The following is a 27,328-nucleotide window of genomic DNA, read 5'->3' on the forward strand; positions in this document are numbered from 1 at the left end:
TATTTATATTTATTTGACTCATTTATTATACATATATAAAGTTTTAAACACTTAAAGTTTATATTTTCATGTCAAATTTTAATGAAATAAATTTAAAACTTATAAAATTATCAAAAAATAAAAAATATATACACATATAATATTTAAAAAATATAGAATTCGGGTACCCGAATTAAAACACGGCCCAAACCCGGACCGGTTGCATCCGGGCAGGGTCCGGTCATTGCAATACCCGGCCCGGGGTTTTGCCATCCCTACTTGTTGTCATCCAAACATTTAACTGACGGAATCAAATAGTTAAGTTCTCTTTATGTATTTTGGAGTTGATGGATTATAAGTACATTAGACAATTTTAAAGAGTGTATGTTGTTTTTCATAGAATATAACACTCTTAACTGCGGTTGACTTTTGGTCTTAAATGTACGTATTTAAATCGCTCATACAACCATTTTATTTAAGGAGAGAAATAATTGTTATTAGACAATGACTTATTACTTAATTAAAATTAAAAAAAAAATCAGCACTAAAATACTAAAGTTCACGCATTACCCGTTACTTTCTTTTTCCAAAAATGAGAAACGGACGGAGGAAAATGCCTAAAGCTCCCAAAATGCAGCATCGGCCTAAAAAGCTAATGATTAATTCATTGGATGAGATCACATCGGCACTCACGTTATCATCATCAATTTAATGGTAAAATGGTCCTCTCCCAAAGTCTCAGCGGGGTACATACACCAATCACATAATCTTAAAAAATGTAATTTTATTTTCTTTCAAATCCTTAGCCGAAAACAAATTGACAGCTCTCCAACGAAGGAGCTTCACATTGCACTCCTCTAGTAAAAAATGAATAAAAATATTTTGATAATTTTTTATGCAAAATATCATTAATGTTATAATCTAATATTAAAAGATCATTTATAATCAGTTTTGTTAGCTTATATTAAAATATTATTCGCATTATTATAGAATTCTCGTTTATTTTACGTATATTTTCATGTTCTTAAAAAAAGTGTATTTTCAATTTTAATTAAGGTGGTCTTTGGGAAGTGTTCTAGTTTGAATGATAATTACTAAAAAATGAGTGAGCTGACTGATAATTACCTTTAACAATTGACTGTTTTGATTTCGGTGGCCGGTTACGTCCGTAGAATGGAAAAAATAATAATAAGCGGCTGCATCTGATACAACACTGTATTTCAGCGGACCCCCTCAACAACCGCGTGTCAAAATTTCCAGCAAGGGTAATTTTTGGGGACCTCCTCTGAGATTTGACATATTGACACTTAAATAAAAAGTATAACCGTAATTTCAAAAACCTCCCATGTCGTTTGTATTTCATTTGGTATCTGATCAATGTACGAGGGTAATTTCGTAAAAAAGATATTTTAAATTGAAAAAATCAAAAGCAACCACCTGTTAGAGTTGACTGTTGCAGCACTTCATCATCCATTGGTTCTAAGAATGACTTGGATATATCTTCTCTTTCATCTACCAAACCTAAGCCAATTTAGTGATTTCGTAAATAAAAAAAATGAAAGAAATTCAAAACAAAACCCAAAGTTGCATCGATGACTCAGATTCAGGTACTGGTAATCAATTAATTACCCACATTGCATATTATATGAGATAAATTAAAACTCCATTTTCTCTCTCATTAAACGAAACTCAGCCATTTTCAAGCTTGGAAAGCTCTCAGGAAGCTTTTGTAACTATAGAATCTCAGCCACCTTCAAGTAATTTTAACCTGAGCATCAACACGATAAGCTACGATGGTGGCACGAGTGTTCCGTCAATCGAATTTTGCCGATGGCTAGAGTCTTAAATGACTAGAATTGGAACCCATAAAAGGTTAGTTTGGCAGAAATCCCTTGGATGTTAAACTCTTTTTCTTTTTCTTTTTTTTCAATTTATTGTTGTAATGATTAAAAATGAAAAAATGTGTTGAAGTTGTTGGATAAGTTATCTTGAATGAATTTTTTTTTGCTATATTAGTTGATTTCAAATGTAAATGAATTGAAATCTTTGATTTATTTACTTATTATTTTATATTCAAAAGGTAGGTTCGCTGATGTTTTAGTCTGGGGAGGATAATTAATTTTTGCTTGTCATAAAATTGGCACGGCAGCCATTACCCAATTGGTCTAGACTTTTGTTGTGGCAGTAGCATTCGTTCTTTCGTTCTGATCTGGCTTCTTTATATGGCTAGCGGCTTGAAACTTGAAATATCAGAGGAATACTTTTTCTTTTATTCTTTGGCTTCAATGTAAATGGCTAAAGAATATTATTCTAATTCCAATATCTGGAAATTATAAATTCTTATCTTTACAATTACATTCATAATGAATGAACCGTTGTTCATTTACAGTTATTGAATTTGGAGCTGCCACTGCCAAAAAGTAAAGCAAAGCATTATGATTCATAAATTACTCGTTATCTTTCTATTTTGAATGCATTGAAGAGTGAATTATGGATTGTTTATCATCTTATTAAAGTAGTTTACTAACTATTAAGCATTTGAGATGTGTTAAATGATGAAGGAAAAAATTGTGAGAAGAAAGTCAAAGAAGAATGTGGAGTGGGAGACACTAATAATGACTGTATTTATAGCCATTGCTAGTATAAATTCTCTTAATTTATATTTTACTTTTTTAATTATTATTATGTATTGTTAATGATTTGCTTTTCACGGTTATTTTAGACTTTTTAGTGCTCTAATGTGATGTTTAATGCTAAATTGTAGCTAATTACATTACACTAGTTGTACCTGTCAGAGCATTTTTGCAGTCGAGGGCATTTTTGATTTTTTGTTAGTTCGGTAACAGTCAAGTTAACAGGATACTAACGTCAGGGGATGTCTCTGTAATTACGTGAATATTTTTTATCTAAGTGTTAATATGCCAAACCTCAGGGGAGGTCTCTAAAAATTACCCTTTCCAGCAAATGATTCTGTCTAATTATATGTAATTTGGTTTTAACAATTATCTTTATTTCAATTATGTTTAACTAAATAATAGAGTTAGGGTGTGATAAAACTCTTAGTGAAAAAATATGATTTAATCAAATTTTATTTTAAATTTTATAAATCAAATTATTTTTTATTTAATTTTATCCATATTTTATATTTTGAAAATTTGATTTATTGTAGACAAATAAAAGAGTTTGACACAATAAATTCTTAATATCTTAGTATTAGGTATGGTAAAATGGTATTTTAAATTATTATATACAAATTGAATTTTGAGACACTACGCACATAATCCATAATAAGATTGATTGGAAAACAATGATAATTATGTGATTAATCTTTTTGGCCAAAAAATAATAAAAAGATTTTTTTTAAAATTATGCTCACTACTAAAAGTGGATCCATAATCCTAACTAATTTATTTCCTTATTCTCATTTAAACTAAATAAATTATATTTAAATTACTTTTAGTTTTAGATAATTTAAGGAAACTAAAAAATTGAATCTTTTTCTCATGTATTGATCTTGAACTCACTGAGTTATATTATGACAAGACACTCTTATATTTAGAAGTTATAAATAATGTTTGAGTCGTGTCAGTAATAATTCCAATAGAATTAATAATTCATGTTATACTAAATGACAGGGATACAAATAGAGTTTGAAAACAATACAAAACTCCATCTTAACCAAGGGGGAAGGGCGTGTGAAAAATATATATAAAAAATGAACTTTTTCTAACATCATTCAAGAACAAAATACTTCAAAAGAAGAAAATATATTAATATGTTCATCTGACAATAAATTTACTCATATTCTATGAAAGCATCTAGTCAAATAAAAATTAGATATAAACTCGAAAAAGTGAAGGAACAAAAAATGAGAACCTCTTAAACTTTGGTCTAATGTCCTTTCAAGGAATAAAAATTAATAATTATTATTGAAAGGATAAAATAGAGTATTACTTGTCCATTGAGTGTAGCTTAGTTAACCGTGAATGCATATTATTAGGGATGTCGAAGACACTTGCTCAGCTAGTATCAGGCCCAGGAATGAGGTCGAATAGATCCCAAATATCACTTGATAAGCACGAAGTTCGGTCCGAGAATTGGATTTTATAAAATATATATTATTTTAAATAATTATATCTATTTGACCCATCTTTTACATATATTTAAAATTTTAAATATATAAAATCCATATTTTTCATGTCAAGTTTCATTAAAATGAATTTAAAAATTTTAAAATTATAAAATAAATTTAAAGTACATATATAGTATTTTAAAATATAAACTCCTAGCTTAAAAATGTGCCTCAAATGTCTAAAAACAAGTCTAAATTAAATACGGACATCACCGTACTTGAGACCAAGGCCGAATTTTGCCATCCCTATTAAGTTCAAATTATAATATTGTGTAAATATTGGTAAGGCAGGTAAAAAACGGATTCTCAGAAGAAATCGGACCAATGATTCGATTTAGTTTCTCGGTTTATAAAATGCAAGAACCCAACCAGTGTAAGCTAGTAAATAAACCGGATTTGCAGTTCGGTTTATTTGCTTAAGAACTTAAAAAAGTTTGCCAAGTGGCTCATTTTGATATGTGGCTTCATGTTATTACCATACACATTCACACGCAATAGTGTAACACTAATATTCATCGCTTTCTATCTAAAGCTCAATCCGAAGGCCAGTGCTAAGTTATGTTAGCGCACACACAGCAACAATAGCGGACTCCACCAATGGGTATTGTTATTGTGTGTGGGTGTATGTTATATTAACCATAACATAGGGGGATCCCAATCCGAAAATCAAAATCAAACCTTCCTCATTCCGTTTTCAGTTAAAAATTCAGAATCGGAATAAACCAAAATTTGAATGGTATTTTTTAATTTCGAAAATAGTCTGCCTGTGTTACCACATTAATACCACATTTTTTGTCTTTTTTTAACCTAACCATTAGATTAGATCCAAGGAAGAATGACAAAAGTAAATGCAACGGCGGGATAGACTTACTTTGGCTATTGTCATTCAATCCTCATGTTTCTTGAAATGTCAAGAAAAAATATTATTATTATTATTATTTTATTCATTGACTAAGTTGTTAAATGACATGAATAAAAATGAAGTAGGAAATTTTGAGAGGACTTTTATTATTGATATTATGTAATTACAATGCATGTTTCAATATTTGTTTATGAGAGCTCCAATCCCTTAAATATAAAATAAAGCTTATGTTTGCTCTCTAAATTTAGAAAGATAAATCCTTTGATTTATTCCATAAATTCTTAAATATTTCATAATTCTTCAATTATTGCTATCATTTTCAGATCTACTCTCGTTATTTAAATGTATTATTAATTATTATTTTTATATTAATTATTAATATATAAATGTAATATGATGTAATAAGATAATACTATAATATAATGTATTTTTTTTATTATAATTATTATAATAAAAATTTAAATTTAAATATATTTAGTGTTTCAATTAAGGAAAAAGTTGGCGCATTGTAGTGAATTATATGATGGACCACAATCTATCTTTCAAAACGTCCAAACATAGGTAAGCAATAAATTAATACGAACAATATTATAATACTAAACAATAATATGTTCCAAACACACTCTAATGGTGCGTTTACTAAATATAAATAGAAATGAACTTGAATCGTAATAAGAAATTTAAATCAGAATAAATTATTTTATTTGAACTGTAAGATTTGTAATCACAATGAATAAAATTCCCTATTTTAGATTAGAATAGACTAAAATAATCTTTGTCAATTATGTTAGGATCCTAATCTTAGATCTGCATTATTTCCTTTTCCGTTAAGGATTAGTTATTAAGTTATTATTTTATTAGAAATTATTATTTTCGTAGGATCTCTTCAGCTTATATAATGAACCGTTGCTACTCTAATAAATAATAAAAATTGCTTCTGAAACTCTCGTTTCCCCTCTGGCCACTCCCTTCTCATTATTCTTCTCATCAATTCGTCGCTTCTAAACTGCTATCTCAAAGCAGTAGCCTAACATCCTTCAAATCCACTGCTGCTGCCGCTTCCTTGACTGAAAATTTTGGTTTTCTCCGATACCGAACGGAACTGACACCTACCCTAGAAGGAACTCTCTAAAACCCTAAACTCTCAATTTAGGCATTATAATATATATCAGACTTTCTTAAGATATCTCCAAATCAATTTAAGGATTCATTCTCAATGGCTGCCATGAGGATTAGTATCGCAACAAACACTGAACTAACATCACGTTTTTTTGCGAGCAAGCTAAATCCAACCAACAATGTCTTACTCAATTGTAAACTTCCTTTTCTTTCGATGGCCTCCAGAAGAGTTAGTGTCAATAGCTGTGTTCTTTCGATGTCCGGAAGTGGCAGTAGTACTAGTGAGGGGCTAACATATAAGGATGCTGGAGTAGATATAGATGCTGGGTCTGAGCTTGTTCGAAGAATTGCTAAGATGGCTCCTGGGATTGGAGGCTTTGGCGGTCTTTTCCCTCTGGGTAATAATATAATTCTTTTTATTTATCTGATTATCTAGGATTTTTCTTAAAATGGGTTACTTGTCTTGTGATTGAAAAATTAATATTTAGTAATTTCTTGTGACTTAATAAGCTGTTGAAATCCTTTTTTTGGGTTATTGTGTTAATTTGCTAATGAATAGGGTTATTGTGTTAATTTGCTAATGAATTTCTTTTGTGCAGGTGATTCTTATCTTGTTGCTGGCACTGATGGCGTGGGAACTAAACTTGAGCTGGCATTTGAAACTGGAATCCATGATACCATTGGGATTGATTTGGTGAATTTTTTTTTTGGAAAAAAAAAAAAGTCTTGTTACTGTTAGTAGTAGTTTCTAATGTAATTAGTTTCTAATGTAACTCTCTTTTAGGTTGCAATGAGCGTCAATGATATTGTTACTTCCGGGGCTAAGCCATTGTTTTTCCTAGATTACTTTGCGACAAGCCACCTAGAAGTTGATCTTGCTGAAAAGGTATATGTGTCAGTCATAATTGTTGGGATGTATGAACCATGTCAATTATTTTGCTGCAGCAAACTTGTGTTGATCCTCTTTATTTGTTCTTCAGGTCATAAAAGGTATTGTTGATGGTTGCCAACAATCTGATTGTGTTCTTCTAGGAGGGGAGGTGTGTATTTTTTTTGCATCCATTCTATTAGTTATATTTGTTATTAAGTGTTTAGTTCTTATTTTTCCATGCAAATGTCATTTTAGTACTGCATTTGAAGATAAAGAAAATCTAAATTAGAATATACTTATTTAGTAATGACAAGTTCATCCTGTCTTGAAATGCTCAGGGAGCTACCACAAATGTTGGCTCCCACCTAAAGGGACTGTTCTTAGTATTAGGAAAGAAGAGATCATAAGAGTCCAACAGAATCACATCTTATCAATTGTCCTTGCTGTTGTCTGGTAGCCAAATAACATATCCGTTCAATATGTAATTTTTTATTAATTTTAACTGTTACAATCATTCTGAAATATTAGCATTGTGGGATATGGATATTTGTTTATTTGTTGCTCTCAAAATTAGATTGACTATTGTTTATTCAACTTGTTTAGTTAAGCTTGCTGAATCTGCTGTGCCTTTCAGACTGCAGAGATGCCTGATTTTTATGCAGCGGGCGAGTATGATCTCAGTGGTTTTGCAGTTGGCATTGTTAAAAAGGATTCAGTTGTTGACGGGAAAAACATTGTGCCTGGAGATGTACTCATTGGCCTACCATCTAGTGGAGTCCATTCCAACGGTTTCTCTCTTGTAAGAAGGTCATAATTGCTATCTCATGTTGAAATTTGCCTAAAGGCTTGATTGACCACATAAAGTATATTTGTTGCAGTAGCTTTCTTCCAAATGAAGATTGATGAATACCAAAATCAAATACTGAGGTTTGAACTTGTGCCTCTTAACAGGGTTTTGGCCCAAAGTGGCCTTTCTCTGAAGGACCAACTTCCTAGTGAAAATACTACATTGGGTGAAGCTTTGATGGCTCCAACCGTTATCTATGTCAAGCAGGTTTTTTCATTAACCTCTATTTAACCTAGGTGGCTGCCCATTGCCATGCTAACTAATGCTAAAACATAAATCTTTTGGTTAATAGGTGCTGGACATAATTAGTACGGGAGGAGTAAAAGGGATAGCACACATCACTGGTGGTGGTTTTACAGACAATATACCACGAGTGTTCCCGAAAGGCCTGGGTGCCGTCATCTATGAGGACTCTTGGAAAGTTCCAGCTGTATTCAAATGGATCCAACAGGTGAAAAGCAATTTTCTGTTATGTGCTACTGGATTCTATATCTGTGTTTAATGATTTTTCCGAGATTGATCATCATGTTCAAGTTTTGAGAGTTATGAAGTGTGTTTTTATAGGCTTGATTTTTATAAATGCATTATTTGATTATGTTGCATCTCTGTTGTTCAGTAGTTACACGCGTCTTTCACTTAATTTTGGCTATTGACTGTCTGTTTTAGGCTGGAAGAATAGAAGATAGTGAGATGAGGCGAACTTTTAACATGGGCATTGGGATGGTTCTTGTTGTTAGCAAAGAGACCTCCCACACAATACTTGAGGGAGGACGTGGAGGATACGAAGCCTATCACATTGGTGAGGTTGTGAATGGTGAAGGAGTGAGCTATAGCTAAATTGTATATTGCTTTTAAATTATTTCATTGATGAGGTAAAAAAAAACGTGGCCAGATTATTGTTTTCGTACTCTCAACCTTCACAGCTGCAATAGATTTTGTCAGTATATTATAATCTTCTTAGTGTTTGGCTGCTTAAGTGTCAATGGATTTTTGAATTGCGTGTATATTTATATGTTTATACATATATATATATATCTAAAATGTCATAGCATTGTAAATTATTAAATTTTATTGTCCTCCAGCTTCCAGTTATATAATTGTATTCGTTCAGTTAAAAGATCATATGAGGAACGAATTTTTGTATATCATGTAGAATAATAAGAATTTGTTGACGAAGGGATCTTTGAAATGAAGTTCTAAGCATCTGTTTCTCATACTCTGGTTAAAATCAGAGCTGGATACCTAAACTCAGATGTGGAGTTCAATTGTGAATTAGAAAAATTGTTGGTGACGTGTTATTTGTCAAGGGAGTTATTAACCTAATAACAGTATTAGTTGAAATGTTCAATATCAGGCTTCTGATTGTTATGCCAAGTGCCTGCGGTAAATTTTTCATGTTATAAATTTTATATGGATGACATGGTCTTTGAATTTGCTGAACAGCTTTGATGCATTTTGATCTCACATCCGTGTGTTGGCATGCCGAATGAAACTGACATTTGTGCACAGTTGGCAATAATAATGTGTGGATGCTATCTGAGCCCATAATCTGGTTTATGTGAATGTTTGGGAAGCATCATGCTAATAGATTATGTGAATGTTTGGGAATGTTTGGGAAGCTGTGGCTTGTTTCAACGCACAGCTGTTATGGGATGTAATCCCAATGTTAGAAACAAATGTTTGATTGACAATAAACATTGCCTCAAAACCAATGTTTATGACAATAAACGTGCGCAAAAATCCTCTCTTCCTCGCGTGCATGGCTTCCTAGCACAGCCCCTCCCCTCAAGCACGGTGACGCCGTCGTTTAGTTCCTAGATTTGATGCATGTTTTTTATGACTTTGGTTTTGGCCTTATTGTTATAACGGGTATTATTTTTGGGTGTAAATTATATAATTAGTTGAATATGGGCTGACTTAGGCTGTGTAAATAGAATTATGAGCAACTTTGTTGCCAATATTTTGATAAAGAAACTAAGCGTTGTAAATGGTAGAAAAAAGTTGCTTTCTTTTGTAGGGGCCGTGTCTGTTTATTAAGTTATTCGATTGTTTGAATAATAGAAAGTATTCTAAATGTCATAAGTTTTCCATGTTGGACAAGTGGAACATCAAGTCTCCTTAATTCTGATTGTAATTAAGTGTTCAAAGTTGATAATTAATGTGGAATATTCCGAAAAGACACTGATTGAAGCATATTTGTTAACATATGACATTATTTGAAGTTAGTTTGGAAGGGAGTTTGGTGCGTTGTGGAGAAGAAACATCAGTTGAAGCATATAAAGAGACACTGGGAAGTTGATATAATTAGGAACCTAATTTTTTTAAGTTGATAAAATTAGGAACCTAATTTTTTTCCACGCCCCCTCCGCCCCTTTCGTGACTAGTTGAAAAATCTAAACCGAATCGAACTGAATTTAAGAACCGAATCGAACCAAATATAAGAACCGAATTGGTTCGTTTCGATTTTGGTTCCCACTCTTAAGACCCGATCGGTTTTGGTTCGGTTCGGAGCCCGAACCAAACCGGAATATGCCCACCCGTAATAAGTTCAACCAAGTTTTGCCTTTGGAAATGGCCTTAACTACCCTCGGAAACATTACTATTCCAACCATAATTTAACCTAAAGAATTACAAGATACTTCTTTTTTTCTTCAATGGCCCACATAATTTATTTATTTAATATTATTATTCCAAAACTTTTTTTTTTGGAATAATTGTATTACCAATGCAACATAATCAACAAAATAGTGATAGTGACACACAAAATACATTAAATGTACCTTCTTTAATTTCAAAGATTGATAGAAATCACATCCACCAATAAGAAGTACGACAACAGATCAATTTTAATAGTATATATATTTTTTGTTTTTTTGTTTTTTGTTGTGGTGGGGGGTGGGGGGTGGCCGGCCAAGAATCCCATATGTGTACACAAAATGATCTCGTGTCTTGAATTTCACAAGCATCTTCCACTTAATCACAAGTGCAATACTCTATAAAACTAAAATCATCCCATATGTGTACACAAAATCATCTTCTCCACCCCCATCATCATTTTCGTCCTACAAAGCAGTATCCTACATGAACGAAAAACTTTTTAACCATTAAATTATCAAATGAGTAACAGGTATAACAAAAAATTCTATATTATATTTGAACAATCACTTTGTATAAAACTAAGCATAAGTACTATAACCAATATCTGCTTAAGAAGCCTAACAAAATATGAGACTTCAGCAAAGGATAATAATCATAAGTGCAATACTCTGTGTACATAAGCAAATATGCTATATTTGGAGTCACCAGCAAGACTAAGGCCCTAAATTAGCAAATATTTACTAACCTATAAATTTGGACATAAGTCCCCCATACAAGTTGTAAAAAAATGCAACAGCACCATCAGAAGATTTACGCTCTTGCAATAAATCTGATCTATCAGTAACAAAACCCTATTATGGTCAGTTTCTATAGATTTTGAAAGTGGAAAAAAAAATTATCAAAAAAGGTGAAAAAATTATTTTAAAAAAAGCTTCAATGTAGAATGAAAATTAATAATTTGTCTCATGCACTTGACTTTCCAAGCTCAAGCTTCATTATTCTTTTCAACTTCTTCACTTCCTTCTTCAAAAACTATTACACAATCATGAATATAAACAATCAGTATGCAACAATTGCATCTAAATGACCCATCTTTTTCTCAAAGTTATTACCTGAATTGCATACTCTTTAGATTCAAGGGACTGACATGTACACTTAGAGGAGGCAGCAAACAATTTTCAAGCAGATGTATATTGCTATACGAACCACTTCACATCCCAAATAGAAGCAATTTGAAAAGCAAAAAAGAAATAGAGCACTGTCTTCCACCACCATCGGCTGCCTAAATGGGTTTCATTGAATCTACAAGTCATAGGCTTTCAATTAAGATATGATCAATGAATAAATGAGAAAATGAATCCTATCAATAGAAAATAAGTCACGAAAAATTCAAGTTGTAAAATTATGCAGATATTAGATTTCCAAGATGATATAATAATTCAAGAATATATGCAAAGAATTAGGAATGCCAATGTCAATGGTCTCAATATAAAATACAAACTAAGCTGCCCAAAAACGAGAGAGAGGATGAAGAAGTGAATGAATACTAATGTTTCATTTCTCCTTCTACAAACAAAGTTTTGCTTTGTCAGAAGGTATAAGTATTTTTGAATCTTTGAAACTTTAAAAATAATTTTTCTTATGCAAACTCGCTGCCAGCTGAAGAGCAAATGATATAATAATTCAATAATATATGCAAAGCATAAATATCAACAGCGTCAATTATCATAACTAACAAATTTGTTTTGACGAATACCACTTGATATTCAAGAGTAATATGCATAAGAAACCCCTAGACTCAAATCAAATAATGCCACTTGATATTCAAATGTGGAGCAGCATATATATATATATATATTAGAACTTTGCAAAGCAAGTAGACACCATAGTTACGTATATGACTACAACTTTATTAGAAGGTGACACCTGCAAAGCTTGTATTGAGAAAGCTTGGAAGCATCAGCCCCCAGCTCCAGAGATCCTACAACCTGATTCGAATATACTGTCAAATACCTGCAACTCTATTCGGAGGTGCTCTCACAATATTCCCATTTTATAAAACTTTGGCATCCTAAACACAATTACACAACCAAGAAACACAGATGACAAAATGAGAATAACTGAAGATAAGATATGGTAAAAGAAACTCAGATAGATAAAAAATCCAATTGCAAGATGCAAGTACAGTAGTTCAATTACATCTTGCTGTACTCTTTTCCCCACTTTTGAAATATCTAATCAAGCCACGATATAATACCCCTGGATTTCCTTTGAATGTTCCTAAACATTATCTTCAATACCTAAAGAAAATTGACTTTCTACAATAGTATTTTCCAATCATATTAAGATGTTTTAATCAAATAAAGCAAATAGGTGAAAACTCGATTAACCAAACAAGCATGGTTGTGCACTCTATGCTCCTAAATCAAGAAAAATACTGATACTATTATATTAGGCTAATTGAAGGGGGGGAAAAAAAACCCTTTGAAAAGCTTAAAGACTTTAGTCTGAATGCTAAATCCTTGCTTAATACACTCATTAATCCTAAATTAATTACACATTAACTGCACCAGAGTTATCACAAAGACAACTTAATTACAGAATCATGTTAACGAATCAAGTAATTACCTATTAAATTTTAAGGGACTTGGTGAAATTCAAGTCATTAAAGCCTAGAAAGTAAGACTTTAATAAAATTGAAATGCATGAAACGAAAGCAAAACAATCGAAAGATGAACGAAAATTACAGGTATCGAATCTAGATCAAGAGATGCCTACAAAGAATTGATGATTTGACTCGGAAAGACACGGAAGATGCATAAAATTGTGAATCTACAACTCTAAAACCCTAGAAAATTTATGAAGTTAAAGCAAAATCATGAAGAGGGAGATGGATTGGAGAAAGTATAGGAAAAGCTAAAAGGAATTAAAAATTTTCCAGCTAAGAATTCTGAGAAGTAAGTTTACCTTGAGGTGCTTCTACGCGAACGAGATACTGAAAGTGAGAGAGCGGCAGACGCCGGGATGAAGAGTAGCGTCTCCCCTTTGTTCTTTTGAATTTTCTTTTAATTAATTTGTATAAATTAAAATGTCTTATTGAATTTATGGGCTTTATTTACAACGAAAGGGTTGGGCTTAATTTTAACTGGCTTTGGTACTTTTGTATGAACAAATAATATTTTATTTATAATTTTTTTATATTTATAGGATTTATTTTAAAAACAAAAGGACTTAGTAAATACAACAACCAAGGCTGTAACTCAGAATTTAAAGATGATTTTTTTGGGGAGTTTAAAAATTTTACTTTAATTTAGTATTATATTTCCTACCACAAATTCAATGTTATCAAAGGTAAATTACCCAAAACTTTATTATTTTTTTAATAATTTTCTGACAACTCCTTTATGCTCTTGAACAAAGTGCTTATTATCAAGGCAAACAATGCCCTCCAAATATTTTGGTCGGAAATACAGCTTTTTGTCTGTAGAGATAATTGACATTTTTCATCGAAAGACCAATATATTATATATTAGGAGAGGGCTACCAACCCTCACATGAATAGTATTTGGCTGTTCACATGAATAGTGTTTGGTTGTGGGTCTCTGTGGGATCTACAACTAAATTTGTGAGTGAGCTGTAACTTACAGTATGTTAGCAAGCTCCATTAATGTAATAGGCACATTCGTAAATCTAAAGACGAAATTTCATGCATCATCTTTAACTTCAATTGCCACATCCTGCTGGGGAGATTTATGGATAAAATTATGTTACAACTTGTGCACCATTTCTCTCTTTTGTCTTTTAATTTACAGTTTATTTGTAAGTATCATGATAATTTCATTTTCTCATTCTCTCCTTCTCGTCCATATTCTAGTCTATATTCTCCATTTAATCATTAATCAACTAGTCATGAACCCCTTTTGGAAAAAAACAACCATTAATCAACTAACGGTAAATCATTTGCTCTGTCGCATAAGAGCCTAATTACTAAAGTTTATATAATTTGAAAGGACAATGCCTTTCTCACTAAGAATAGAAAAATGCATCAATGCCTTATTTTAATCAATTTAATGGAAAATAACTCCCTAATTATTTATTGAAAAAACTCAATCAAAATATTCAATTTCTTATATTCTGATTTCAATCTATTTAAATAGAAAAAATGCTTCCTAATTGATTGTCTCAACTTTCCCTGATTTTTGAAATACAGATAAGCATATAGCTACTTTCATTATTATTTGAGTAGAATTATTTGTACTCTAAATATTGCTTTGAACACTTTATCCCAACAAAAACTATCTAGGTTACTTGACTTTGCACTTGTTTGTTAAATGTCTAAAGTTTGAAATTTTATTAATTTCAAATCTTTTTTAAAATTTACTTGTTTATTTTTTTGTAACTTATACTTGATTTTTTGACATTTACATTTGAATACAAAAAGTAAATTTTTGTGACTTTTATTTAAATATATATTCTAAAATATCTCTATAAAATATACTTATTTCCAAAATTATAAAACTAATCCCTTTTTTATTTTAATTTACAAGGACATAAATATCATTATAAATGTTTTAGATGATTTTTATTTATAAAAACAAATAAGATGCCACTTATACTCAGATATTTTTTTAAAAAAAATATGTCATTCAAATATTCGTATTAGACCTATTCAGAATTCAAAAAAATACAGACCCATTCAAACTTCAGATAAAAAAACAAAGATTACATTTTCTTTACTTAAAACACTAATAAAACTATTTACCACACTACTTTTATGAGATTTAACACATACTAACAACAATATAATTAGTCAAGTTGTAAACAAAGTATTTAACATAGTTTTAGTTATTAAATTTTTCTTTATTTTTGTTAAATATTGAATTTTACACCCAAGATAATTTGCAATAAGAATATAATAAAAAAATTATTCCATAGATAATACTCTAAAGAAAAAAAAGAAGAAGAAAAAAGAGACAAAGAGATGAAGAAAATTAAGGAGAAGGGCCTCTAAAAAGAAAAAGGTTCTTTTACAGTGTTTTTGTTTTATTTTATTTTTTTAAAAATAAAAAGTATCACATACTTTGTAGTAAAAATTTTTTCTCAAAATTGATTTATTCATTATTCATTTAAATATTAATTAAGATGTCAGAAATAAGGTGTGAGAAATTGAGAATTATAAATTAAATAATGAGTGTACTATACGGGTGTTCGAAGCAATTATATAATATTGATTTATAATAAATTTTTTTTAATAGTAAGTTATATGATGAGTGTTTTTATAATACATATTTTTATTAAAATTATAGTATTTAAAATATTTTTTGAAGTGTTAATAGTCCCACTCTTATCATTTATATATAACGAAACTTTGACAGCTAATTTCAATGTCTTTTATATGTGAAACTTTGTAATTTTTTCTTTCTCTATTTTGTTAAGCAGAAGCAGGTTTGCTATGAAGGTAAAGGATTGGCATTGAACAAATTTGCGAGAAATCAAACCTTCCAATGACTGATAACTGATGCTAAAGATCCAGATGGAAGTTGCTTGAGAAAAAAAGGCAATAAAAGTTTCAGGACTTCAAAATTTTAAAGTAGCTTAATTATATACATGCTGTAACTAATTGATCAAACTCACCCTATAAACAAGTTAGCTTAACATTAAAATATTATTTAGTGACTCATGCCTTCATAATTGCCATCGCGACTGTTGCAGACATTCAATTTTATTATGGCAGCAACATGTCTTTAACAGGTAAGTGTCGGAGAAAAAGACAAAGGAAGAAAATAAAATGATTTAAAAATATTAAATATATCCTACCAAAAAATTTTATTAAAATATCGGTGTAAATAATATTTTATAGGTGCAAATAATCCTCTCCTATTTTTAATTATCTAGCTAATTATTTACAGATTTGATACAATTTGGATGTATGTGTTAAAAATTTGAAACCTTCGATATTTTAGAATTTCAGTATACAATTGGAATTGTAGTGCCATCATCAAAGTTTACATATCCTACTGTTGAAACCAGTCTTTCATTAGATTCACATCACAACAAGACTAAAAATGGAGTAACATGCAACAGTTGCAAGATATGTAGACCTGAGATTTATTTGTGTTATTGGGGATCTTGTTGATGTTGAATTTTGTTGGCCCCCATTCAACTCATCATGTGACATGAACATAAACGATTCTCATTTTTTTAGTATGAAATATACACTATTCAATAATAAATTCATTACTTATGATTTTCACTCGTCAAACTTGTGTTTATTAGACATATGTACGATTATGCAATAAAATTATGACATGCATATGTGAAATATTTTTTTTATTTAAAACCCATCTTAATCTTAATAGAAAGCACTAGTAATGTCACACTCTAAACCCAAAAAGTTTTAAAGGTGATTTTTCTATTAATCAACATCTTAAGGGTGTGAAAACATATTGATAATAAGACAATTTAAACATTTGTGAAGTTATTAAAATTTGAGTTCAGTAAAATAACTCCCAAAAGCAAAATACAAATTACACTTATCAAGTCACAGAAACTCTCATAATTTAATTACCCATGTCAAAAAGTCTTCTAAGACTGAGGGAACCAAGAAATGTGAGCAACTTTCTAAATTCATCACACGTTAGATCCGTTAGTCATTTGAGTATTATAGTAAATTATAGAGAGTATAAAAAACTAAGTAAGCAAATTAATTTTTCATAACGTGCATGAAATAGCATGTGTAAAAACTTACTTTCATTCATAGGTTTTACATTTCACAAATCACTAGCAAAAACTCACTCTTATTTTAGGAATACTCACACCTTGTTACCACTTAGTAGGACTTTACATTTCGCCTATTATATAATGAGTTTGAGTCATCCATTGGTGACTTACCATACATATCACATATAACAATGCCAAAAGAAAAGCCACACATATGGAAAGGCTTCATATAAGCATGTAAGTGCCTACGAAGCAAATAAAAACTCATCACAACTTCACTTGTCATTTTAAAAAATATGGATCTGCATGTGGCACTTAGCATTATGAGTGGCACTTAATGCACATTCACCCTCGAGATGTGGCTCCCATATAGTCTCAAAATTCAAAAGGTTGCCTCCAATGCTAACTCTTATAAAACTTAGTATAATAATAAATTTCATTTATAAAATCGTAAACTTGCAAATACAATTAATAAACGTAATTCCTTTTATATAAAGACTTGTAAGAACATCACATGTTCATGCGCATGTACTTGTCAAATATATTTGCCAAAAACATCCATAATTCACATATCAAAGTAATGTTTCTAAAATTCATACAAATGTATATGTTCATTATGATCCGAGTTTAAAGTCTAGTTTAATTATCTCTCAATAATCGCAGCAATAAGCTTAACCTTATAATGTACCCACCGTAACCTTAAGCACCCCTACAATTATCCAAAATTTTTACTCTCCAATAATATAAGCCACCAAATATCTTTATCCACCTCTCAAACTTCTTTAATGGCCAACCAAGAAGGAAGAGAAGCTTAAGTCATTTATTTATAGCTAGAGTACAAGGGTTATTAAGGATGAGAAAAAGACTAAAATACCCTTACCTAATGAAATGACGAATATGGCCTTGGCTAAAATTAGGCCTAATAACAAATAATCCAAGCACCAACATCAAGTTAATACTAATATTAATATTAATTGTAGTAACAAATACTATGACAATAATATTGATATAATAAAAAAGATTAACAATCAAATACAAAAATAAATCAATAATCACAAAATGAAGTCAAAATAATACTAATAATTACCTATTTAATTTTCGGGTAAAAACAACCCTCTCCCACTTAAACGAATTTAGCTCTCGAAATTCGATAGTTCATTACTCGAACAATTTTTGGGTTATTTCATAGGCATTTCCTCTTCTTTTTCCCACATTGTGTCTTCCTTTGAGTGATTTCACCATAAAATTTTCACCAAGGCTAATTTTCTGGCATTTTTCGATCTAAGATTTTAATATGGATCTTCTTATAAGTGAGACCATCGCTAAATTAATGTGGCTCCAAACTTAACGCATGAGAAGAGTTAGCAATATACTTGCGTAGTATGGATACATGAAATACTCCATGAACTTCAGATAATAATAGATGAAAAGCAAGTCCAAAAGCTGCATCTCCTACCCTTTCAAAAATCTCAAAAGGGCTAATACACTTAGGGCTTAACCTTCCTTTCTTAGCAAATCTCATAACTCCCTTCACGGTGGTTATATTAGCGAACATATTATTGCCCACTCCAAACTCCGATTTTGTTCTTTGGTTTGCTGCTTGGCTCTTTTGTCTGGCTTGAGCCACTTTCAATCTTTTACTTATTTCTCAATAGCTTCATAAAGTGTCATCCTAATAAATGATTGATAACTGTTAGTGTCCACAAACTCTACCAATAACAAGTGCTTGTCCCAACTACCTTTGGAATCCAACACACAAGCCCTCAATATATCCTCGAGAATTTGAATGTTCCTTTTAGATTCTCTGTTGGTTTGTGCGTAAAAAGCAGTGCTAAATTCAACTTGGTGCCTTATAGCCTTGTGTAAACTCATTAAAATATTGAAATGAATCGTAGTTTTCTATTCGAAACAATAGAAACCGGCACTCCATGAAGCCTCAAAATTCCATCAACATACAGTTCTACAAACTTATCCATAGAATAAACCTTACATATAGGAATAAAATGTGTAGACTTGTTCAACCTGTCCCCAATCACCCAAATTGTATCCTTTTTTTTTTTTGGTGTTTTTGGCAATCCTAAAAGAAGATCCATGCCTAGATATTCCCATTTCCATTATGACACCATTAAAGGTTGTGACAATCTTGACGGTCTTTGAAGCTCAGCCTTGACTTGCTAACATTTCAAGCATTCTTCAACATACTTTGAAATCTTCCTCTTCATATTAGCCCACCAATAAATAGCTGGAAGATCCCGGTACATTTTCGTACTCTTAGGGTGAACAAAGTAGGAAGAACTATGAGCTTCTGTCAGGATCGCTTTCTTCGACTTAAGAATGTTTACCACACAAAATCTTCCATTAAATTGTAATGCTTTATCATTAGACATTATAAATTAAGCCCGACCTTTTACATATAGAAATTTCCTTCACGATCTTCTTCAAGAATTCATCACTACTTTGCACTTCTTTGATTCTTTCAATAAAAATAGGTTGCATAGATAAAGTGGCTATGTATGCTTTTTTATTAACTTCAACCATTCCAATGCCAAGCTTTTGTGAATTAAAAAAAAAAAAGCCTTTGAGAGATAACAAGTACAGCCACATATCCAGAGATTTCCTACTCACAACTGTAACTACAATAGCTGTCCCTGGATCGTAGTTTATCACATAATCATTATCTTTGACTAGCTCGAGCCACCACATTTCCCTTATATTTAACTTCTTCTATGTGAAGAAGTACTTAAGGCTTTTATGATTTGTGTATATTTCACACATTTCCCTAAAAATATAATACCTTTAAATTTTAAGAGCAAAAGCTACTATCATTAATTCTAAATCATGAGTAAGGTAGTTCCACTTAAAATTCTTTAGCTGTCGTATAAACCATCGACTTCCTATTCGGCATCAAAACACCATCAAGTCCCTGGACCTTGGTGAAAAGCATCATTAGATCACATATTTACCAGATCTAAAATGAATTGCTAATATGAGAGTCGTAACTAGCTATTGCTTCAATTTTTGGAAACTCGGCTCACACTCTTCTGGCCACTGAAACTTGACATTCTTCCTGGTTAGTTATGTTAAGGCGAAGCTAACTTGGAAAATCCTGCAATAAATTTTCTACGAACTTCACTAAAATTAGCAAATCTAGGCTAGCTCACCATTGCTTCAATCTTGCTTAGAGCTGCTTAGATTCCTCCTGAAAAGACGACTTGCCCCAAGAATAAAATTCAATCCAACCATAATTCACACTTCTTGACTTTTGTGTAAAGCTACTTTCTCTTATCACTTGTAGAACCTTCCTTAAATATACCAAACTTTCATTTATGAACACAATCATAAATTTGTCCAACAAACCCTTGAATACATGGTTCACAAGATCTATAAAAATAGCAATGCATTTGTCAACCCAAATGGCATCATTATAAACTCATAATTGTTAGGAAATTGGTAGGTGAAGCAGACACGTAGCTAAAATAAAATTAGAAGAAAAATAAAGAACAAGCACAAAAGAGAATATTATAAATTACATGGTTCGACTTTTAGCGTACGTTCACAGGCGAAGACAGAAGAAAAATATTATACTAGTAAAAAGAAGTTACAAGTACTGTAGTATTTTAGCTCACTACCAAAAACCCCAATACACCCAAACTCTCAAATCACTAAACACAAGAGCTTTTATTATTTAAGCTCTACAAAACTCTCTGGTTTTTCTCTCTCACAAATTGAATGCAGAAACCAAAATGGAGGGCTTCCTTTATATAGCCAAAATTGGCTATTATTTTAATTTTTTTTCTTGTTTTCTTTGGGCGGCACCTATTTTTCTTCCTCTTTCTTCTTTGTTAAAGTTTCCCTTTTCTTCCTTTCCTTGGGCGGCATCTACTTGGACTTTAATTTGAGTGGATTTTTCATGATTTGGCACCACCCAAGACTTTGACATTCTCCCCATTGTTTGACACCGCCCAAGACTTTGACATTCTCCCACTTGAAGATTAGATTGAGAATCAATCAATCTCCACACCATCCTTTCTGCTTCGCCATAATCATGTTGCCTATGTTTCTTCTAGGCCACAAGAGGATCTACTTCAAATAAACTTGTTAGCATTTATCAGCTTGGTCAAAACATCTACTAGGTTCTCCTTCGTATGGATTTTCTTTAAATCCACACTTCCATCTTCCACTACTTCTCGAACGAAGTGATACTGGATTTCTATGTGCTTTGTCCTAGAATGAAAGGCTGGATTCCTTACAATATGCAAGGCACTCTGACTGTCACAAAACATAGGAATTTTTTGTGGTTTGTGCCCGAGCTCCTCCAATAACTTTGTATCCAAATAGCTTTCTTGCAAGCTTGTGTAGCTGCCATGTACTCTGTTTCTGTTGTAGATAAGGCTACAACGGTCTGTAGTTTCGAAACCCAGCTTACAGCTGCTCCCACAAGTGTAAACACATAGCTAGTAGTGGATTTCCTTTTATCAAGATTTCCTGCATAATATGAATCCACATAGTCCCTGATAGTAAACTCTGATCCTCTATAACATAATGCAACATCTGAGGTTCCTTTGATGTATCTCAGAATCCTCTTCATAGCTATCCAATGCTCTCCACCAGGATTCGCCATGTATCGACTAACTGCTTCCACTACTTGTGCAATGTCTGGTCTAGTACATATCATAGCGAACATCAAACTTCCCACTGCTGATGCATACGGTACTCGAGGCATCTCATTCCTCTCTGTTTCATTGCTATGACACATACTTGAGGATAATTTGAAATTAACAGGAAGGAGGGTAAAGATTGACGTACAATCTTGTATGTTGAAGCGCCGCAATATTTTCTTCAAGTAATTCTTCTGTGAAAGCCAAATCTTCTTGTTATTTCTATCTCGGTGAATTTGCATCCCTACAATTTTGTTTACTGGTCCCAGGTCCTTCATTTCAAACTCCCTAGCCAATTGTGCCTTCAATTCTTCGATTCAATCTTTGTTGGGGCATGCTACCAACATGTCATCCACATATAACAACAAAATAATGAAATAATTTTCTGCACAATGGTCTGAACTGAGTCTGTTGTATCCAAAGCTCATGATGAAAGAATCAAATCTCTTATACCAACACCTTGACGCCTGTTTGAGACCGTATAGAGATTTGTTCAACCTGCAAACCAAGTTTTCATTTCCTCTTTCTGTAAAAGCTTCTGGTTGGAGCATATATATTTCTTCTTCAAATTCTCTATGAAGAAATGCAATTTTCACATCTAACTGCTCAGGATATAAGTCAAATGTAGCACACATCGCCAAGACTTCTCTGATTGTTGTGATTCGAACCACCGGAGAAAATATCTCGTTAAAGTCAATACCTTCTTTCTGAGCATATCCTTTCACCACCAGTCTTGCACGATACCGCTCCACTTGGTCATTGCCATTACGTTTGATCTTATAGACCCATTTGTTACCAATGACTTTTCTTCCGTGTGGTAGTGGTACAAGTTCCCATGTCTTGTTCTTATGTAGAGCTTCAATTTCTTCATATATTGCTGTCATCCACAAAGCAATATCTGAGCTGTTTAAAGTTTCATAAAAAGTTAAAGGCTCTCCATCCTCTATTAAAAGACAGAATGCAACGTTGATCTCTGTGACATACTCCGAGTGTCACGTTGGCGGTCGTTTCTCACGAGTTGACCGATGAACTTCTGGAGCCTTAGACTCGACTGGTTCTTGTTTTTCATGCTCTGGTGCTGCTTCCGAAGAATCTGAATCTTCTAGATTATTTTCCACATATACCGGTACAGTCTCTGACTTTTCTTTTGCAGTACTATTATCTTCATCTTTCCTTTGCAGTTGATCTTCTACAAAAAAAAATATCTCTACTGATGACGATCTTGTGGGCAGTGGGGTCCCACAGACGAAACCCCTTTACTCCATCAACATATCCCAAAAAAATACATCTTCTAGATTTTGCATCCAGTTTTGTTCTTTCTTGAGCATTGTACATCACGTACATAGGACATCCAAATGTATGTAGGTAGGAGTAATCAGCTGGCTTTCCAGTTCAGATCTCCATTGCTGGCTTCAGTCCAATTGCTGTAGATGGCGACCGATTTACTATATAATAGATAGTTTTGGCTGCTTCTGCCCAGAATGAATTGGGTAGACCAGCAGTCCTCAACATAACTCTTATCTGTTCCGTAAGAGTTCTATTCATCCGCTCTGCCATTCCATTTTGTTGAGGAGTGTATGTCACCGTGAACTGCCTCTGAATACCTTCTTACTTACAGAAAGTAAGAAACTCGCCGTCTGTATACTCCACTATTATCTGTCCTCAAGCACTTGATCTTTTTATCAGATTCAAGTTCCACCCGCGCTTTGTATTCTTTAAACACTGAAAATACATCTGACTTTTTCTTAATTGGATACACCCAACATATTCTAGAATAATCATCAATGAAAATCACCATGTACTTTACACCTCCCATGGATATATCCGGTGATTCCCAAATATCAGAATGAATCAAGTCTAGAATGCATTTACTTATAGCAATGGATCTACTGAACTTTAATTTATACTGCTTACTTGTAACACAATGCTCGCAAAATGGTAAACTTACCAATTTGAGCGCCGGAAGCAATTTTCGCTCAGAGAGAATATTTAAACCTTGTTCTGACATGTGGCCAAGTTTGAAATGCCACATCATCGTTGATTCTTCTTTATTTAACGCGACACACGCATCAGCCTCCTGTAGTGTTTCTCCTTTAAGTATGAATAAATTAGTGTTAACATATATGTTTCCATAATATTGATTTTGATGATAACAAACAAGATTAAGAATGATTAATCTTTTAAGCTCAAATCATTTAATATTCTTTTTAAATAAATCATTATTTTCACATTATAAATGTTTCATATTTAATGGAAAAATGATTTTATGAAATTGGTTGTTTTTCAAAGTTTATGGTTTAATTGAAAGCATTTTGAAAACTTTGAAATAAACAAGTATTGCTTGAAATTTTGGTGAATGACTTATTTGAAAAGTGTCATAGTATTTTGGGCTATAACATAATTTCAGAAAGTTTTGGGATTAACAAAGTATTACATAGAAATTCTGAAATTGGACCTATTTGCAAAGTTTCATAACGTTTTGGGCTATAGTACAATTTTGTAAAGTTTTGGGGTCAAACTGTAATTTTGGAAAATAGTGCACTGTGCAGGTTACTGTAACAATCACTGTAGCAAACGGCTAACCGTTTATTTAAAAACGGCTAACCGATAATTTCCAGAAAGCATGTTCTGCAAAGTATTGTAAAAATAATGATTCTGGAAACTAACGGTGAACCGTTTACTGAAAACGGTTAACCGATTATTTCCAGATTGCTAACCTTGAACCGTTTAGTAAGAACGGTTAAATCTAAATTGTTTTGCAGGTTACTGGAGACAAACGGCGAACCGTTTATTTCAAACGGTTAACCGATAATATCCAGAAACGTTACTTCACGCAAGTCCTTAACCGTTTAGCGTAAATGGATAACAAATGCTCATCTTGCAGGTCTCTGGAAATTAACGGCGAAAGGGTAAGCCTAAACGGCTAACCGTTTATTTGAAAATTGGCCCAACGGTAACTTTGACCAACCGAAACGGTTAACCGTTTATGGTTAACGGCGAACCGTTTTCTGTCCGACAGTTTGTAACGGCTAGATTTTCAGCTCCAAATATAAATAAGCTCATTCAAATTTAGAGAAAGATGATCACAACACAACCATTGAGCTTATATTCGAGAATACAATCTTCATAGAGCTTTATACACATTCTCTCTTCATCTATTCACACATTGGGCATTGATTTGTAATCTTAAATTTTGTGTGAGAGAAAAACAATTTGTAATCTTTTACTTTGAGTGATTGTAAGTGTTGTGATACACTTGGGTTAAGAGATTGGGGATAATCTCTTGTTGTAAAGGTCCATTGACACCTTGGAAGTCAATTGTAAGCGTTTGAAGCCTTGGGAGGCTAGCTTAGTGAAATCCTCAAGCCCGGTGAGCTTGGAGGCGTGGACGTAGGCGGGGATTGCCGAACCACGTAAAAATCATTGTGTTTGTTTTCTCTTCCCTTACTCTTTTAATATTGTGCATGATTGAATTTATTGTTTCCAATTTGATTAAGGCAATAGATTAAATTGTTGAGCAAATTGTATTGCATAAATTTTAAAATCCCAATTCACCCCCCCTCTTGGGTTGCATACTTGTATTTCATTTGGTATCAGAGCAAGGTGCTCTTGTGTAGGCTTAACCGTCTAGAGTTAAAGATCCATGGCAACCTATAGTGACTCAATTTTTAGGGAAGGACAATCCACAATTAGACCACCGTTCTTTGACGGTAATGACTACCCATATTGGAAAACTAGGATGAGAATTTATTTACAAGCTTTAGATTATGATATTTGGGAAATTGTTTGTGATGGTCCATTTATGCCTTTGACTAAAAACGAAGTCGGGGAAGATATTCCAAAACCTTCAAGGGAATGGAATGAATTGGAAAAGAGAAAAGCTTCTCTAAACTCCAAAGCTATGAATGCCTTATTTTGTGCACTAGATAAGAAAGAGTTTCATAGAGTATCTAGTTGTGAAAGTGCTAATGAAATTTGGCACAAACTTGAAGTTGTTTATGAAGGCACAAATCAAGTGAAAGAGTCTAAAATTAGTAGGTACACTCGACAATATGAATTGTTTCAAATGGAACAAAATGAGAGTGTGTATTCTATATACACTAGATTTACGGACATAGTGAACACTCTAGGAGCCCTAGGAAAGACCTTTTCAAATTGTGAGAAATTTAAGAAAATCATTAGGTCACTACCTAAGGAATGGAGATAAAAAAGGACTGCCATTGAGGAAGCCAAAGATTTAAATGTATTACCTATTGATGATTTAATTGGTTCTCTTATTTCTTATGAGGAAGATTTGGCAGCCGAAAGAGGCAATGAGGAGAAGAAGAAAAGCATTGCCCTCAAAGCCATGAAACATGAAAGTGATGAGGAAAGCGAGCTGGATGAGGAGGAGATGGATATGCTGGCTAGGAGGCTTAGAAAACTTTTTAAGAAATCCGGTGAGCGAAGAAAATCTAGAGACCTCAAGAACCGAAAGGAGAAGAAGGAAGTAATCAAATGTTATGAGTGCAAGAAGCCCGGTCATATAAGAACGGAATGCCCTCTTCTCAATAAGCTCAAGAAGAGAGCAATGGTAGCCACATGGGATGATAGCGATGAGGAAACAAGTGATGGTGAAGAACATCAAGAAATGACAAATCTAGCTCTCATGGCAATTGGAGATGAATCGGATGATGAACTTGATGAGGTAAATGATCTTTCTACTTATGATGAATTATATGATGCTTTTAAAGAATTGCATGATAATTGGATAAAAATTGGTAGAAAGAATGCATGTCTTAAAAAGAAAATGGTAAAGCTCACAAATGAGAATGAATCTCTATGTGCAAAGATTACATGCCTAGAATTAGAGAATAAAACATTGCATGATAGAGTTGCATTATCAAATGAGAAACCTAGCATTTCACACAAGCATCTAGAATCACATGTAAATGACTTGAAAAATGAAAAAGATGCCTTGCAAAAATCCAATGTTTCATTAAATGAAAAGATCAAAGAATTGGAATTAGATAATGAAATGTTACATGATAGAATTGCATCATTCACATGTAAACAAAGTACTTTGTATGAGCATGAGAAATCACATGTTGATGAATTAATAAATGAAAATGAAACACTTAAGAAAAGGAGCAATGAGTTGAATGAGATTGTTTTGAAATTCACAAATGGGCAAAAGATGTTGGATAACATGCTTAATTCACAAAAATGTGTGTTTGATAAAGGAGGACTTGGGTATAAGCCTTACTTGAAACAAAAATATTATAAGAATTATTTTGTTAAGGCTACCTCCACAAATGATCAAATTGTATGTCATTATTGCAATCAAAATGGTCATATGAAGAATAGATGTCAAATTAAAAGAAATGTGTAATATGGAGTCAAATGTATTTGGGTTCCAAAAGGAACCATTGCTAACACTCAAGGACCCAAGAGCATTTGGGTACCAAAGGGCACAACTTGAATATTCTTTTGTAGGTACCACAAACAAGGAATGGTGGAGAAGTTCCTTGATGAAGCTTGTGAGGATAATCATTTGAGTATG

The 27,328-nt window shown here is 32.4% G+C and overlaps 1 protein-coding gene and 1 long non-coding RNA gene across 3 annotated transcripts; one reads left to right on the plus strand and one right to left on the minus strand.

Moving 5' to 3' along the window:
• The first annotated feature begins 5,896 nt into the window (after positions 1–5,896).
• On the plus strand, positions 5,897–8,814 carry LOC102611038 (phosphoribosylformylglycinamidine cyclo-ligase, chloroplastic/mitochondrial). Its single transcript, XM_006489597.3, has 8 exons — positions 5,897–6,490; positions 6,692–6,786; positions 6,877–6,978; positions 7,073–7,132; positions 7,598–7,770; positions 7,915–8,017; positions 8,103–8,261; positions 8,477–8,814. The coding sequence occupies exons 1-8, from the start codon at positions 6,190–6,192 to the stop codon at positions 8,645–8,647; spliced, it is 1,164 nt and encodes a 387-aa protein (XP_006489660.2). The 5' UTR covers positions 5,897–6,189; the 3' UTR covers positions 8,648–8,814.
• Positions 8,815–10,576: 1,762 nt separating this feature from the next.
• Positions 10,577–13,538, minus strand: LOC127902965 (uncharacterized). Of its 2 annotated transcripts, none has more exons than XR_008055640.1 (4): positions 13,376–13,537; positions 12,335–12,479; positions 11,521–11,710; positions 10,577–10,887 (listed from the first exon to the last, which is right to left on the minus strand). It is a non-coding gene; the product is annotated as an uncharacterized LOC127902965 (long non-coding RNA). The 2 variants fall into 2 exon arrangements; XR_008055641.1 differs by lacking the exon at positions 10,577–10,887 and adding an exon at positions 11,123–11,440 and having other exon boundaries at positions 13,376–13,538.
• Between the last annotated feature and the right edge of the window lie 13,790 nt (positions 13,539–27,328).

The sequence above is a fragment of the Citrus sinensis genome, chromosome 1 (genome assembly GCF_022201045.2).
Source record: "Citrus sinensis cultivar Valencia sweet orange chromosome 1, DVS_A1.0, whole genome shotgun sequence".
NCBI classification, from domain to species: Eukaryota; Viridiplantae; Streptophyta; class Magnoliopsida; order Sapindales; family Rutaceae; genus Citrus; species Citrus sinensis.